Source organism: Ahaetulla prasina, chromosome 5 (genome assembly GCF_028640845.1).
Source record: "Ahaetulla prasina isolate Xishuangbanna chromosome 5, ASM2864084v1, whole genome shotgun sequence".
NCBI classification, from domain to species: Eukaryota; Metazoa; Chordata; class Lepidosauria; order Squamata; family Colubridae; genus Ahaetulla; species Ahaetulla prasina.
In genome coordinates, this window is record NC_080543.1 from 96,749,260 (window position 1) to 96,766,468 (window position 17,209).

Sequence of the window (17,209 nt, forward strand, 5' to 3'; positions counted from 1 at the left end):
AGCTGCGCCCCGCCTCACCAGGCGTCGAGGGATTCCCACCAACTGAGCTGCATCGCCGGGGGAGGGGGGGGAGGTGGTGGCTGGAGAGGGACAACCCGCCTTCGCCGCCCCCCACCCAGAGGTTCTCCGGGGAGCAGAACCCTCGGCAGCCCCGGCAGCGGGGCCCACTCAGCAGCTCAACCCTCCCATCCTCCTCCGCTCCGCTCCCCCGCCCGTCCAGCCCAGCTCTGCCGACCCGCCCGGAGAGCCTATCTGCGCGGTGCCGCGAGCTGAGGGCGCCCGGAGCAGCGCCAGAAGCTCTGCCGCCCGCCCGCCTCCTCCTCTGTCTGGTGGGCCGGGCTGGAGCCGTGGGCGTCTCCCCCTACAGCCCAGTGGCGGAATGGCCGGCCCGCAGTCCCGGGTGGGCGGGGGTAGCCTCAGCGGAGCCTCCCCGCATCTGCAACCGGGCGAGCGGCGGCTTCCTTGGGGGCCAGGACGGGGGCCACACCCCACTGTCCACCGAGAATTTGCTGCGGGCCAATAAAAACTGACCCGCGGGCCGCAGTTGGCCCGCGGGCCGTAGTTTGGACACCCCTGTCCTAAAGTCTACTACCATTCCTACGGTTTTGAGTATGTTCAGTTCCAGATTGTTTTGGTCGCACCATAAGGCTAGTTGTTCGACCTCCTGTCTGTATGTGGATTCATCATTGTCTCGAATGAGACCGATCACTGTTGTGTCATCTGTGAACTTCAGTAGTTTTGTTAAGGGTAATCTGGGTTCACAACCAAGGTTGTGGACTGTTGAGCAGAGTACCTTATGCATGAAAACGACTGAGACTATACAATAACAGTCACTTGTAGACAAACTGGGGTTTGATATTCCTTTACTTTTAGGGAAAAGGCAAAGACATAGTCCAAAAACAACTCCAGGTCATACACATATAAAGCCAGTCAGGGATGTTACAAAGTCTTCTTACCAACATAGACTTGCACAACAAACAAGGTCTTCTTTCAGTTCGGCAAAACACAGTTCAATACACAACAGTCAGTATCTTGAGGAATCAGTAACTAGCCATGATCAAGCAACGATCATAAAGCTCAAATATACAGTTGCAGCATATCTTCAGCTTACAATGCTGTAGCGTCCCTGTAGATTCCCAACAAGCCATAATTTAGTAATCCTTTTATACATTGGCTACAGAGCTCAACCAATCAGGATGCTTGCATGATGCAGCACAGCCTTAAAGCAATAGAGCTTTTCCTGGCTTTTGTTTGTGAAATAGGTCTTGCACTTCTTTTTCTGTGATCACTAGGGGTTGTGAACCCAATGGAATGGGGTCAGTTGTAGGAGGCTTGGCTGTTGTTGGTGTGTCTGAGATAGGGGTTGTGGAGATAGGTGGCTGTAGTTTCCTTTCAAACCTGCAAGTAAAATTCATTCGGGTCATCTGCCAGATGTTGATTACCTTCAGCCTGGGAAGGAGGTTTGCCAGAGCCGGTTATATTTTTAAGAGTTTTCCACATGTTTGCTGGTTCATTTGCTGAAAACTGATTCTTTAGCTTTTCAGAGTAGCTTCTTTTTGCTGCTCTGATCTCCCTTGTTAGTACATTTCTGGCCTGATTGTACAGCATTTTATCACCTTTCCTGTAGGCTTCCTCTTTGGAATGACGTAGCTGCTTAAGTTTAGGTGTGAACCAAGATTTGTTGTTACTGTATATTTGCAAGTTCCTTGTCGGTACACATAGGTCTTCACAGAAGCTGACATATGATGTTACAGTATCTGTGAGTTCATCCAGGTCTGCAGAGGTATCTTCAAAAATGTTCCAATCAGTGCAGTCAAAGCAGGCCTGTAGCTTTAATTTTGCCGCCTCCGTCCAGGTCTTCACTGATTTAATTGTTGGTTTTGTGGTTTTAAGTCTTTGCCTGTGAGCAGGTACAAGGTGAATCATGCAATGATCAGAATGTCCTACAACTGCTCGTGGTAAAGACCGATAAGCATCTTTTAGTGTTGTGTAGAGTATTCTTGCCTCTGGTGGGACAATTGACATGCTGAAAGTATTTTGGTAGCTCTTTCCTTAAGTTTGCCTTGTTTAGATCTCCCAAAATAATGGCCAGTGAATCAGGGTATTTGGCTTCAGCCTCCACGATTTGGTCAGCTAGAGTTCGTAATGCCTTGTTTACACAGGCTTGTGGTGGGACATAAACAGCAATTAGAAGAAATGAGGAAAATAGGTTTGCAAAGAAGAAACTGATAAACATTATTTATTAAATTTATATGCCACCCATCTCACTATTACAGCAGTTCTGGACAGTTAAAGAATAGCCTTGCCTACTTCAAGGTGCTATGCAAGGAAAAGGCATATGGAAGTACTAATCTGTTTACTTCTAAAAAAGCATATAGGGGAGTTATTTGTAATGGATACTGCTCCTTATTTAGGATGTTAGTTTTATTTCATGGATTCTATCTGCTTTACTTTCCTCTGTCAATATTGGAATATGGTTCTTGAAATCTTAGTGTTGGAATGTAAAGTTTTTCCATCTCTACTGTAAACACACAACACAAATAATTAGTCTTCTTTGACAGACAGAATATGTATTGGGTATAAAAGTTTTTTTTAAAATATACACTACACTATGTCAGGAATGCTGAAATAAACATGCTGCTATTATTCTGAAATACTGGCAGCTACAAAGTGATTCCAAATAGAAAAGATTTTAAATCAACAAGTTGCATATCGATTGTATTCAAATTATTTGTAGATGTTCCTCCTGTGGATGCTCAAGAAAAAATGAAACGAGACTATATTCCTGCTCAACAAGTTATCATTTGACATGGACGTGAAATGGTACCAGGCAAAAGACTACGTGGTGAATAATAACATAATGAATACAGTATTACATTTTTCTCAGCACTTCATTATTAGTTAGGTTGGCTGGTCTATGGCAGTTAAAAGTCCCAAATATCTGAGAATTCCCAGATTGGTTTATCTCTTATTTAAAATTTGATTTCTTCTCAGGCAGGCTTTTTCTTCCAAACGCAAAAGATTGCAAAATCCCACACTAAGCCATTTCTATTATTCCCAAAATGGGAAATCGGAACAAACAGTTGAAGATTGAGGAGCAGCATGGAGAGTATAGAATAAAAATGCAGTTTTACATGATATACAATTGGCTCCGGCCCTCTTAGTTCTTCTTTTTTTCATCCAACCTCAATCAATAACTTTTCAATGGGAGGCATACACTCTATACCAGAGGTCTCCAACCTTGGCAACTTTAAGCCTGGAAGACTTCAACTCACAGAATTCTGGGAGTTGAAGTCCTCCAGGCTTAAAGTTGCCAAGGCTGGAGACCCCTGCCCTACACTTTTTATTCTGTTTTAAGAATATTTAAAAGCCAATCGAGTATCTTGCCTTAGCAAAAACCCAGCTGCTGCCGTATCTCCAGGACTAATGTATCTTTTTTTTCCCAGTGCTTCTTATGAACTTTTATAATTTCCACTTAACTAAACCGTGGGAGAAAAAAAAAACGATAAAACGGCACGTCTCCCGCCACAACAAATAAACCACCCCTCAACATCTGCCTTCTAACCCGGAAGCTAACTATTCTTTCCGTTGCTTTTTTTTCGATCTCTATGATACTTCCGGTTTCCTTGATTTCCGCCCATAATTCCTGTGGCGCTTCCTTTCCGAGCCTTGTCGTAGGCAGGGTGAGTACCCGTAATGTGAGTTTTGGTTCTTATCCGACTCCATCCGTAGCGGTGGTCCTTTTTAGGGCCGGGGCTCTGAGCCATCCCGGTTGTTGGAATGTTGTCGCTCACGGAGGGTTGCATATTTTCGCGCTGACGTTGAAAGATTCCCCATTTAAGTGCCCGAAATGTTTTTTGTTTCACGCAATGCCGGGACTGCATGCAGGGCCGTTTCGTTTGAATGCGTGTAAATCGAGATGATTAGAATCAACAGTAATGACTAATATAAAACAGGCTGGGAATCAGATATTGATCTATATAATATATGTATATTATTCTAAAGAAGTCTCCAGGAAAATACGTAGAAAGTGTCAAAAATCCCGGGCTGTCAGTGACAACCATCTTTCTGCCCATCTAATGCTTTTGGCATGGGCAGAAATATGATTCTCATCTTTAGTACTAATGAATGAAACTGCATTCAAAACGTTTTAACTCATCGTCCGAATATGAATCGTGAATTAGTGTATTATAGAGAATCACTTCCTTGATTTAATGTTTCTCCAAAGCATCAGCCATTTGTGCTCTCCTTTAGCTGCTTTGTAAAGAGCCCAGGATGTGCGATGTAGCAAACATAAGCAAATTCTAAGTTTTTTATGCTTCCCGCCAAACTGATACTCTACATCAGGGGTCTCCAACCTTGGCAACTTTAAGCCTGGAGGACTTCAACTCCCAAAGCTGGCTGGAGAATTCCAAAGAGTAGGAGCCCCCACAGAGAAGGATCTTCCCCTGGGGGCCGCCAGCCGACATTGTCTAGCGGACAGCACCCTGAGAAGGCCCTCTGTGCGAGCGTACGGGTCGGTGGGAGGCATGCGGTAACAGAAGGCGGTCCCGTAAGTACCCAGGTCCCAAGCCATGGAGCGCTTTAAAGGTGGTAACCAGAACCTTGAAATGCACCCGGAAGGCAACAGGAAGCCAGTGCAGTCTGCGCAGGAGAGGTGTCACATGGGAGCTACGTGAGACTCCCTCTATCACCCGCGCAGCTGCATTCTGGACCAACTGAAGCCTCCGAGTGCATCTCAAGGGGAGCCCCATGTAGAGAGCATTGCAATAATCCAGGCGGGAGGTAACAAGAGCATGAGTGACTGTGCATAGGGCATCCCGATCAAGGAAGGGGCGCACCAGGCGAACCTGGTGAAAGGCCCTCCTGGAGACAGCCGCCAAATGATCTTCTAACAACAGCCGTGCATCCAGGAGAACACCCAAGTTGCGTACTCCCTCCTTTGGGGCCAATAACTCGCCCCCAACAGTCAGCTGCGGCTGCAGCTGACTGTATCCACAGCCACTCCGTCTTGGAGGGATTGAGCTTGAGCCTGATCCTCCCCATCCAGACCCGGACAAAACTATCATTGCCTTTACACTTGGACAAAACTATCATTGCCTTTACACTTGTTCAAAAGGAATGTTGCCCAAAACTGCTTTTGAACTGTCCCAAAATTTGGGATCAGATTTTGTAGATGACAAATGATTGCAAAAACGAGAATAATCCCATTACATATTCGGGTATCACAAGCCATTTGTCCTCTGGAGCTAGCTGAATAGTGAACATTATTCATTATTAAATAATTAGATTCACTTTTAGCAATGGAAGTGAAAGAACTGTTTTTAATCTGTATATTTATGTGTTGTGTGAAACTTTTGATGTTATGCTGTTCTTCAAAATTCTGTGTACAATATTCTATTTTTGTTGCATATTATGAACAGATGGCCCCTGCAAAGAAAGGTGGTGAAAAGAAGAAAGGCCGATCAGCCATCAATGAGGTGGTTACTCGAGAATATACAATAAATATTCACAAAAGGATCCATGGCGTGTGAGTGATTTTTCCTCTATTGGAATTTTGATCAGACTGTTTTAATTTTCAACATTTTGTTAATTCCCTTTTAAAATAGCTTTAATTTTTTAAATTCAGAAAAAGTTTGGTAATTGCTAAGGTTGGTTCATAAGATGTACTTATCGGATTTATTTGAAAAGAAATAAGAACGTAGAATGGCACAGATATTAGACTTATTCCCACAGGGCCAGATGGACTGGTTCAATAAAAGCCCGGAGAGGTGGTATTTAGTGTTGCCATAATCTATCCAGTTTATAGAAAAACCTGAAGTGAAAATATTGACCAATTGGCTGGAATATTTTTTATCATAATATAACATCACTGCTGTCAGAGCACTGCTACCAAGGTTGTAGTTTGAGAGCCCTGTAGAGCTTCCTGAATTTGCATTTTTTTGCCCTAAAATAGCTGTTTAGAACACTTAACGTTCCTGAATTTTGCTTCTGCAAATTGTTTCTAAAACATACCGAAAGTATCATCGTCACAATGCTGGTGACTAGATTCTGCGCACCTGCATTAAAGATTTGCTGGAACCTGATGAACAATCCATTATAACTATTGTATATAATTAATGCACTAAATCTTTTGATACTATCATCCTGTTGTGTTTTATTACCTGATAACTACAGGCCTTCACAATATGACTAATATTACATTATAGCTTAGTCTGTGCTCTTGTGTACAAACAACTGATAAAAATTGTTATTTCAGCATAGATTTTAGTTGTTATTTCTTACTATTTTATTCTAGACCTTTTAATTAGATACTCATTTTTAATTTACTGGTCTTTGACTATAATAAATACTTGAACATACCGAAAGTATGTAATAGTGAACATAATAGTTTTTTTAATAGGGGTTTATAGATTTATATCCATTATATTCAGGCTGTACAAACATTTTCAAAAACTGACTGGATGTGTTAGAATGAATGAAGCACCCTTCACAGCTTTAAAGCAGCTGTGTCTTAGGGTGTATAATTGCTTCAAAGTCTGCTTCTACTTTGTGTGTGTGAAGGCAGCTGTGTGCATTCACAGTGAGAATATTGAATGTGTGCATTTGCATATGCAGCTGTGAAAAGGTATGTATGAAACATTCCTTTGAATGTGCTTACGTTTTATATTATTTGAAGCTGATGTCTAAATATAAAAGCAGAACCTCTGACTTGATGACAGTCTTTATTTATTTTTGTACTCTTAGGGGCTTCAAGAAAAGGGCTCCTCGTGCTCTTAAGGAGATTCGAAAATTTGCCATGAAGGAAATGGGTACTCCTGATGTACGCATTGATACCCGTTTGAACAAGGCTGTCTGGACGAAAGGAATAAGGTATCATCACATTGTTTCTTTAATGGAGGTGCTCATCTGTTCTTTGCTCAGTGCAAAGGAATGCTCAGTGTTTGCACAAGTAAGACTGAGTATGATGAGATGTAGTATTTTAATACATTCAACTACTAAACTGGCTGGTGAATTTTTTTAGAACTGGTAAGGAAGAAAGCCATGGCCAACCACTTCTGAAAAAATCTTACCAAGAAAATGGATTTATCCAGCGAGTCTCTGAATATTGCACATGATTGAAGGGAAAAAATGAAAATATACTATGCAAGGCTCTCCCTTACATAATACTTTCATTTTTTCCCCACAACCCTGTGGAGTAGGGTGGACTGAAAATGACTGGTGCTTCTTAATGTACAGCTAGTACTCGAGTTAAAACATTTCATTTAGTGACTGTTCAAAGTTAAAGTGGCACTGAAAAAAGTGACATGACTATTTTTCACACTTACAACCATTGTAACCTCCCCATAGTTCATTCAAATCCAGATGCTTGACAGCTGACTCACATTTATGACAGTTGCAGTGTCCTGGAGTCATGTGATCAGCTTTTGTGACTTTTTGACAAGCAAAGTCAATGGGGAATCCGGATTGACAATGGAGAGGGTGCGCAACTTGGGCGTTCTCCTGGATGGACAGCTGTCTTTTGAAGACCATTTGACGGCCGTCTCCAGGAGAGCTTTTTACCAGGTTTGCCTGGTTCGCCAGTTGCGCCCCTTTCTAGACCGGGATGCCCTATGCACGGTCACTCATGCTCTCGTGACATCTCGTCTGGATTACTGCAATGCTCTCTACATGGGGCTCCCCCTGAAGAGCACCCGGAGGCTCCAGTTGTCCAGAATGCGGCTGCGCGGGTGATAGAGGGAGCCCCTCGTGGCTCCCATGTGACACCTCTCCTGCGCAGACTGCACTGGCTACCTGTGGCCTTTCGGGTGCGCTTCAAGGTTTTGGAAACTATCTTCAAAGTGCTCCATGGCATAGGGCCGGGTTACCTACGGGACTATCTGCTGCCACCGATTGCCTCCCACTGACCCGTGCGCTCTCACACTCCTTAGGGTGCCGTCAGCCAGGCAGTGCCGACTGGCGACACCCAGGGGAAGGGCCTTTTCTGTGGGGGCTCCCACCCTCTGGAACGAACTTTCCCCAGGACTTCGCCAACTTCCTGACCTTTGAACCTTTCGCCGCGAGCTTAAGACACATCTATTTATTTGCGCAGGACTGGACTAGAATTTTAAATTTTAAATTTGGTTTTTAACGGGGTTTTATTATTTTTATCGCAATTTTTAATATTCGGCCTTATTTAATAAGTTTTTTAATTGGTGTTTTATTTTGTATTTATCAGGCTGTAAACCGCTCTGAGTCCCTTGGGAGATACGGCGGTATAAAAATGTGATTAAATAAATAAATAAATAAATAAATTCACTTAACAACCATGTTAGTAACTTAACAAATGCAATAATTTGCTTCTGTGCCAAGAAAAGTTGTAAAATGGGACAGTCACTTAATAAATGTTTCACTTAGCAACACAAATGTTGGGCTTAATTGTGGGTCATAACTCGAGTACTACCTGTATTTTACAGTTCTAATAATCAGATGCAGTTATAAATCAAAGTGATTGAGGTCATTCTTGAAGAATAGAGGTTACAAGTAGTCCTTGCTTACTGTCTTTTTAATGACTGCTGGAAATTACAGTAATCTAAAAAACAAACTCCAGCTTTGCGATCAATCCTTGCATTTACTTGCATCACAGCATTACCACTAGATTGATTTGTAACTGGCTGACAAACTACTCAATGAATAGTTCTACATCTATATGGAGGGAAGGAACCAGTGGGGTACAACAAGGTTCCGTTTTAGGCCCAGTATTCTTCAATACCTTCATAAATGACTTAGATGAGGAAGGGGAACTCATCAAATTTTCAGATTACACTAAGCTGGCAGGAATAGCCAACATCCCAGAAGACAAGCTCAAGATCCAAAAAGAACTTGGTGGACTTGAACAATGAGCCCTATCCAACAACATGAAATTTAATGTGGAAAAAAGCAAGATTTTACACTTAGGCAGGAAAAACCAAAGGTGTAAGCACAGGTTAGGCAAAACCTGACTCAAAAATAAGTGAGTTTGAGAGGGACCTTGGAGTCTTCGTGGATGATCGCTTAAACATGGTTCAGTAGTGTGCGGCGGCAGCCAAAAACGCTAATTCAATCCTTGGTTGTATAAACAGGCATAAAATCAAAATCATGTGAAGTATTAGTACTGTTGTGATGACCCAGGATGTGACACAAAGACAACACAGCCAGAGAACCGATATAGACTAGAATAGAATTTTTTTATTGGCCAAGGATGATTGGACACGGAATTTGTCTTGGTGCATATGCTCTCAGTATACATAAAAGAAAAGATACCTTCATCAAGAACCATAAGGTACAACACTTAATGATAGTCATAGGGTACAAATAAGCAATCAGGAAACAATATAAATCATAAGGATACAAGCAACAAAGTTCGGGAAAAAACTTCTTGTGTCTAGTTGTTCTGGTGTGCAGTGCTCTGTAGCGTCGTTTTGAGGGTGGGAGTTGAAACAGTTTATGTCCAGGATGTGAGGGGTCTGTGAATATTTTCACAGCCCTCTTTTTGACTCGTGCAGTATACAGGTTTGTAGATGGAAGGCAGGTTTGTAGCAATTGTTTTTTCTGCAGTTCCAATTATCCTCTGAAGACTGTGTCTGTCTTGTTGGGTTGCAGAATCAAACCAGATAGTTAAGAGAGGTGCAGATGACAGACTCAATAATTCCTCTGTAGAACTGGATCAGCAGCTCCTTGGGCAGTTTGAGCTTTCTGAGTTGGCGCAGAAAGAACATTCTTTGTTGTGCTTTTTTGATGACGTTTTTGATGTTGTCCATTTTAGATCTTGCGATATGGTAGAACCTAGAAATTTGAACGTCTCTACTGTTGATACTGTGTTGAGTCCCTTTATTATCACCAACTGTGCCCCCAATGTTCCTTTCAACTCTCGCCTGGAGAGAACTCTTCCACCAATCTGTAATAGTCTTAGGCTGGCAATACTTCAGTCCCAAATATTGTAAGCAGAAAACTTCTAACAAACAATTCAAAGGCAAGACAAGGTAATTAAATCTGTCAGGGCAAGCAATAAATCAAACCAATTGGGAGGATGCCAGGATCCAAAGAAACACCAGATAAACTCATTGTTTGTCCCTGACAAATGCCCCTCCCATTTGCCTTTCTTTTTAAACTCCATCAGCACCTGTATCTTGTAAAGAGGATCGGGTCCCTTTCCTCCCATACAACCCACGTTGCTTTCTTCTCCGTTGGATGAGGATGGGGTGGGCCTTGGTCTTCATCTGAACCCCCTCTCCCTTGTTCTACCTCTCCCCTGCTCTGCCCAGCATGACTTTGCTCTTCCCCAGTTTTTTCCATAGCCAATGGATCCACTCTCTCACTCTGTCAGCCGTTCCTCTTCCCCTTCGGATTCAGACTTCGACAGGGGCATGATAACTGCTTTATAAATCCTTAGTAAACACCTGAAATACTGCATCCAGTTTTGGTTACCACATTACACACAAAAAAAAGTTGAGACTTCAGAAACAATGTAAAGAAGATCAACTATTAAGGCCTGGAGATAAAAACATGAATGGCTGCAGGAATTGGGTATGGCCAATCTAGAGAAAAGAAGGACTAAGGGTGACATGATAGCAATATTGCAGTATTTGAGGGATTGCCACAAAGAAGGGGGGGTTGTCAATTTATTTTCCAAAGCAGCAGAAGGCAAGACAAGAAACTGGATGGAAACTAGTTAAGGAGAGAAGCATCTGGAATTAAGGAGAAACTTCCTAACAGAATAATTAACCAGTGGAACAGATTGCCTTCAGAAGTTGTGGGTGCTTCATCACTGGCGGTTTCTAAGAAGAGACTGGATAGCCACTTATCTGAAATGATATAGGGTTTCCTACTTAAGCAGGGAGATGGACTAGAAGACCTCCAATGTCTCTTCCAGCTCTATTCTGATTGATTGATTGGTGTGTGATCATGTCAGTGCCGTTTATATGCTTCACATCAGGCTTCCTACTAACAGTTAATGGAGAGTGCGGAAGTAAAATTACACTTATGTGTCTCGCATAATGACCAAATAGGAAGTGGTATAACCCTATCATTACTAGCTGATTTTCTGTTTAGCAACAGTACTTAGTGATGGAGTTGCCAATCTAAATTGTAATTAAGCCAGGAATGTCTGTAATTAACATTACTTTAAATAAGCACAGTAGCTTTATTTAGAAATAAAGAAAAAATTTTACATTGGGGTTTTTTAGGTAAAAAAATAAAAGTAAAAAATACTATCATTCATAACTTGCCTACCTTTTAGAGAGCAAAGTACTAGCAAAAAAGAAAAAAAAACATGCTTCTAAACATTGCAAATATTTTACAGAAATGTTCCTTATCGTATCCGAGTACGCTTATCCCGAAAGCGCAATGAAGATGAAGATTCACCCAATAAATTGTATACACTGGTTACTTATGTGCCAGTCACCACCTTTAAAGGTAAATTGTATTCTATATTAGAACAGAAATCCATATTTCTTTAAATGTAGTTGTACCAGTGTTTAGAACAGAAGTAATTGCACCATTTTAAAGAAAAACAAGTTACATATATAATTGCATGTTATATTCTATTAATACAGGTAGTCTTCAACTTATGATAATTGAGCCTAATATTTCTGTTAAGTGAGACATTTGTTAAGTGAGTTTTGCCCCATTTTATGACATTTCTTGCCACTGTTCTTAAGTGAATCCCTGTAGTTGATAAATTACTACCATAGTTAAGTGAATCTGGCTCCACCTTTGATTTTGCTTATCAAAAGGTTGCAAAAGATGATCACATGACCTTGTGATACCACAGCAGTCTTAAGTATGAATCGGTTGCCAAGCATCTAAATTTCGATTACATCACGGGGCTGCTACGAAGGTCATAAGTGTGAAAAATGGTCATAAGTCACTTTTTCAGTGTCATCGTAACTTTGGTCACTAAATGAACTGTTGTAAATTGAGGACTACCTGTATATTCAGCTCTCTCAATAACTTATGGTTTCATTGTCTTTTTTTCCTTTGTTTGCAGGTCTACAGACTGTTAATGTAGATGAAAACTAAGCTTTTATTACAATAAAAATACTAAATTGGTCTTAAACATGTAGACATATCTTTTTTGCAATCAGATTACTGTGGGTTACTGATCAGCAATTGAATTCCATAATTGCTCAAAGGTGAAACAAGTCTTCCAATTGCCTGGTAGGTCACAATGTTTCTTGATAATTCTAATGATATGAAGAAAAACAGAGGGCAACCTTGTCTTCTTTCTTGGAATATCTGATATATCAGAAGCCAAATTTTCTAATGGGTGCTGGCTCCTCTTGTCAGATAGTGCAGGGCTCTCCAACCTTGGCAACTTTAAGCCTGGGGGAGATCAACTCCCAAAATCCTGGGAGTTGAAGTCCGCCAGTCTTAAAGTTGCTAAGGTTGGAGACCCCTGAGATAGTGAAACCAAGTGAGATCTTTTTCACTCTTCCTGTTTTTCTTGCAAAACAACTTCTCTTGTAAGCGCTGGAATGAAATAAATATATTGGACAATTATAGGACCTATCACGATTGGATGAAAAGAAATGTAATGTCCCCCTTCAGATCAATAATTAAGACTGCAAGAATTTTGCATAGAAGATGTAGGCAGGAATTTTTCCCGTCAGGTAGAGAAAGCAAGAGAGAAAGTTAGTTTCTATACACGTTCCAATGGTCTGAGGATTTATTGCTTCCTTTTGTTTATACAATATTCACCTGATCAGGTAGTACATCAGATTTGCAGCCCATAGAGTGGTAGTACCAAGCAAGCATTTTAGTTTTGTTTTTTTTAATGGGATTCTAGAAGTAAACTGAATTCCTTACATCATCTATTTTGAAAATGACTGGTCCTTCATCAAAACAGGCTTTTCCCCCAGCTTTCCTTTGGAGTACATCTGCCATTCCTGTTCTAGATAGGTATCTAAAGGCCTTTTTGGAAGAAAACAAAATGAGTAAGATAACCACTATTCATCATAATTTGAAACCTTTCCAATCATTTACTCCCTTCTAAATTGCCTAACCCATTCACATGACCTACTTGAAATGGAGTAATCTGAAAAGCAACAGATACAAAAATCTTTTATTGAAAAGTGCACACACAGAAAAAAGAAAGTCATAGTTCATGTACACGGAACATTGAAAGCAAGACATACAAACTTTGATTCAAATATATTAATAGTTTCAATTACCAGCATTGAAACAAGCATTAGTGCAAAAAAGGCAACAATTCATAAAACCTGTAGTTGGCCAAAGTTGTCAACTGTGAGTTTTATTTTTACTTTTTGGTAGAATTGCTTAACTAGCTCAGCATCTTTTTCAAAGTGAAGATGGAGTTTTAAATTACATTCAAAAAGAAAACAGATGGTCTCCTTACCACGGAACCACATTTTAAGTTGTGTTTTGGCTTTAAAGCTCTCCAAGAGTATTAAATATTTGTGTTGGTCCAAAAGCCCTAAAATTACAGTATGCATTTTGGTAGTACATAACCGTTGCTTGCTACTGTACATTTAGCTGCTCAGTTTCACTTCGTGATGGCTGGCTTCCGCCACTTGATTTGGGGTTACACTGGGTCAGCTTTGCAGTCTCTAGTTTTGGTTTTAATTCTAAGGATTTCTCGAAGAAATTGACTAGGGATTGTTCAGTTAATAGGGAAGCCAAGATTTGTTCAAAAGAAACAATCCAATCTCCTGCTGCAGGTGAGGGCACATTCTTTGAGATCTTCACAGTGTCTGTAAAAACTTGATCTTGCTCTGAAGTAGATGCCTCCGTCTGGAAATCCTCACTGAAATCATCGGAGCCTGAGCTGCTGCTTCTTTGGCCAACTTCTCCAATCTGAAGTAACAATGTGGTCACCGTAGCAATAGCTTGATACAACTCGTTTTCTTCTGGATCTTCATGGAACATGCTGTACAAGGTCTTACAAAACTGGATAAATTCTCGCTACAAAGGGAGATGAGGTCAACATAATGCAATGTTAGTGGCTTATTTTCCAAAATATATAGTGTATTAATTTAATGGAAGTACACTCTTCCATTGTTTTCCCATCTGCCTAAGACTTCATTTGACTATTTTAGTGTTCATCCTTTGTCTTATTCTAAGGAGGAGCTATGGAGATGGCATTAACGCAATATCTTAATATTTTCCTTTGGGTTATAAGAAAGCATTTTAGCTAGGTTGTTATCTATGTACGAATGTTGAGGATAAAAGTGTTGAAAGAAAAACCACCCAGATTGGCACAAACAGATGTAGCAAAGGGAAAATACTGCAACATTTTGGGGAGTAAAGCTGGGAATTATAGCAGTGCAGCTCTTTACCTCTTAGCGTAGATTAATATAACTGTCTGACATCTTCTGTTTCACATTACTAGTAGAAATCTATAGGCTGAGTTAACTGAATCTTAGTTTGGCTCCTCAGAATCAAAAGTAATGCATATTAATTCATCCTGTACCTGGCTCATTTTAGGTAGTTCTTTTTCAGCCTTGGTATCTTTGGCTAAATCCTTCAGCATCTGTTTCAACTGCTTCTGATAATCTATGCCATCACCTATATATGATAAAGAAGTGAACATAAAAAAGTAACATTGAATGACACTGGACAAATGTTTTTTGCTTTTCTTTGCTTGCATTTTCCAGAAATGTCAAGTGTATTGTCTTTGAAACGAGTCAGTGAAATTGCTTTTGAAATCTAAATTCATTACAGCCATTCCTGCAATAACTCCCTCCATCTCTTATGGCAGAAAATGATGTTAATTAGTTAGATTTTGATCCTACCTTATGTTCATGAGCTTAAGTATACAATATTCCCTTTCATCTTCCCCCATAAGAAGAAGTTTGGCTAAAGGCTAGTTCCTGAACATGGGTCTCCCCATTCCCATCCCCAGCTTAACCACCACATTATACTATTCATTTTATTAATTACAGGAAAAAAATATTTAAAATATTTTAAAAAAAATATTTGAAATTAGATTACTTACTGTTTGATTTTCCAATTACTAGTGGCCTTGAAGTTGATAGCAAAGAATTCTTTAGTGGTGACTGACTGTCCCTTTCATTTTCTGTGAGGGCTATAATGGCAAAGTAATGCTATTGTTACATTTAGCAGAATGAATTCAGATAGATCATGGAACAACCCCTGTAATGTTTAATGGGTCCAGTTTTTTTAAGTATAAGAAATCTGATTCAATTCCCCTTCAACTGTCCAAGTGTCATTCAGATACACAGCTCTCTTAGGGAAAGTTAAGTCAAATGTCCCTACTAATCAGACAAGTGATTTTGAGTGGTTCTTTCCTTTAAAAGACATAAACATTAAATGCTGCCCTTGGAATCTTGAGTGGTCATGCCACAAGCATAAGATCTCAGGACCTGATAAAAAGGTTTAATGTTCATGAGATTTGAAAGGACTGCAAATACATCACTAAAAAGCCTGCCCTTTATCATTTTATGGTCAGGAAGATGTTTTATAGAGGGGAGAGCACAATGGTAATACCCAAAGATTGATCATTTAGCAAAATCACTCCCAAGGGCTAAGTGTACAAAAATTCCGAAGGTCAGGCTAAGAGCAAGAATATGAATTTTGAATCCAGGTATTCAAGAAAGATTTGATACAATAGATTGGTATTGTTGTTTGTTAAACCATAACCAGTTTAGCTAATTAATAGGTATTAGATGAATTTCTGACCACACTGTAAGGTATAGAATTGGAAGTTTACAGATAAAACTAAAGGGGTTCACCAATTTTCTTTTCCCAAAACTCCAATCACAGTTATATACAGATGAGGTAAGCTAAACCAAAAGGAAAGAAAATTAAATGTAGCTTAAAAGTTCTTACCAGGAGGAATATGTAATCTGTACAACAGTTTAATTTTTTCATTCATTTCTCCATTGTACATAATATCTGTAGGAGGACGAAAGTATACCAGAGGCTTGACTCCCTTTCTCTTAAAGCATAACAAACTTGTAATTTATGTGAAAATTTATAAGGAAAAAGTCTGTATTTAAACTTTGATTAAAAATTCAATCATTTACAATTCTGTGTTGACAGTATTTGAAAACATCTAAGTTTATTATAGAGCAAAGGAACACTTTCTTAAGAATGACTATTCCGTTAGACTTCATCTTGCATGTAGACAACCTTGGGAACAATCCATATGAAAGAAAGTAGTGCAGGCATAATTCACATGCTAAAATAGTAGCACAGACTTTAAAGACAAATCCTAGCAACTTGCTTATAAAAGTATCTTCTGGCAGTTATAATTAATTCCAGGTGTTCAAACAATTGAGAGAAAGATAGGAACTATCAATTATTTTGCAATTTATAAAATGAGATATGTTTCTTGTACAAAGTAGTGTAAAATTCCAGAATGAATGAAAATATTTCCGTAAGAGCAATGGGAGCTAATCATTCTGGCTTCACATTAGACTAATAACATTTGTTGTCACATATTTTTTTGTGAATCATTGTTCAAAGTGTCAGTTTGCCTACCTATAAAACAGACAGCTAAAAATGCAAACTTACAGCTTAATATTCTTCTTGACGACACATGCATCTTTTGTGCAACCACCCAGTGGCATTTGCACTGTTCAGATACATAACTTTCCTGAAAACTCTCTGCAGTAGAAAATCAGTATAAATTGAATACCCACCTAAGCAGCTAACAAATGCTTTGAATTCAATCAGATGGTCCATGTTTTCATCCAAAAGGCGGAATGTTCTTTCTGCTAGAACCTGAGTATGTTCACCACATATCCAAGGTGAAACAAGTTTTAAAAGGTTAGTAAATTGCTGAGAATCAATTCGATATTGCTCAGCATAGGGTCGATTTGGATCATGACGCTGAATTACAACTGCACTATTCCATTCCCAGTAACAGCTTATTAAATGCTCTTTCTGGAAAAAAAAACAAATATTAGAATGAAAATCTTCGTCAGGAATATTTTAGTAGTGGGCAACTGCATATTCATTTGTTTATATGAATATTTGCATAATAATGTGAACATTACATATTGCTCTTAAGTTTAGTGCATACAAATTTATCTGCTCAAAATATCTGGTAGACAAGAAAAAATACATGTCTTTATTTTAATTTCAATAATCTTTTATAATACTAAATGTCCTGGAACTCAGGATTTTTAGTTATTATAATTGGCAGGTTAACATAATAACAAGGACACTATTATACTGTTACAGCTTGGAAAAGCAAGGTATCTTT

At 39.6% G+C, this 17,209-nt stretch overlaps 2 protein-coding genes across 5 annotated transcripts in view; one reads left to right on the plus strand and one right to left on the minus strand.

Moving 5' to 3' along the window:
• The first annotated feature begins 3,641 nt into the window (after positions 1-3,641).
• Positions 3,642-12,076, plus strand: RPL31 (ribosomal protein L31). Of its 3 annotated transcripts, none has more exons than XM_058184825.1 (5): positions 3,642-3,683; positions 5,424-5,530; positions 6,748-6,873; positions 11,321-11,433; positions 12,008-12,076. In XM_058184825.1, the coding sequence occupies exons 2-5, from the start codon at positions 5,424-5,426 to the stop codon at positions 12,037-12,039; spliced, it is 378 nt and encodes a 125-aa protein (XP_058040808.1). In that variant the 5' UTR covers positions 3,642-3,683; the 3' UTR covers positions 12,040-12,076. The 3 variants fall into 3 exon arrangements, with proteins under 3 accessions (XP_058040808.1, XP_058040809.1, XP_058040810.1); XM_058184826.1 differs by having other exon boundaries at positions 3,677-3,698; XM_058184827.1 differs by lacking the exon at positions 3,642-3,683 and adding an exon at positions 4,403-4,552.
• Positions 12,077-13,064: 988 nt separating this feature from the next.
• The window catches only part of TBC1D8 (TBC1 domain family member 8), a 52,192-nt gene continuing 48,047 nt past the window's right edge, over positions 13,065-17,209 (minus strand). For both annotated transcript variants that reach the window (XM_058184829.1, XM_058184828.1), the window contains exons 16-20: positions 16,644-16,887; positions 15,829-15,894; positions 14,975-15,064; positions 14,450-14,544; positions 13,065-13,941 (exon numbers count right to left, since the gene is read on the minus strand). In XM_058184829.1, coding sequence (XP_058040812.1) covers positions 13,498-13,941; positions 14,450-14,544; positions 14,975-15,064; positions 15,829-15,894; positions 16,644-16,887 — 939 coding nt within the window. In that variant the 3' untranslated portion in view covers positions 13,065-13,497. The remainder of the gene's footprint in view (positions 13,942-14,449; positions 14,545-14,974; positions 15,065-15,828; positions 15,895-16,643; positions 16,888-17,209) is intronic.

Coding starts and splice junctions, on each gene's coding strand:
- RPL31 (XM_058184825.1), top strand. CDS start 5,424: ATGGCCCCTGCAAAGAAAGGTGGTGAAAAGAAGAAAGGCCGATCAGCC. Junction 6,874..11,320: donor GTCTGGACGAAAGGAATAAG/GTATCATCACAT, acceptor AATATTTTACAG/AAATGTTCCTTATCGTATCC. Junction 11,434..12,007: donor GCCAGTCACCACCTTTAAAG/GTAAATTGTATT, acceptor CTTTGTTTGCAG/GTCTACAGACTGTTAATGTA.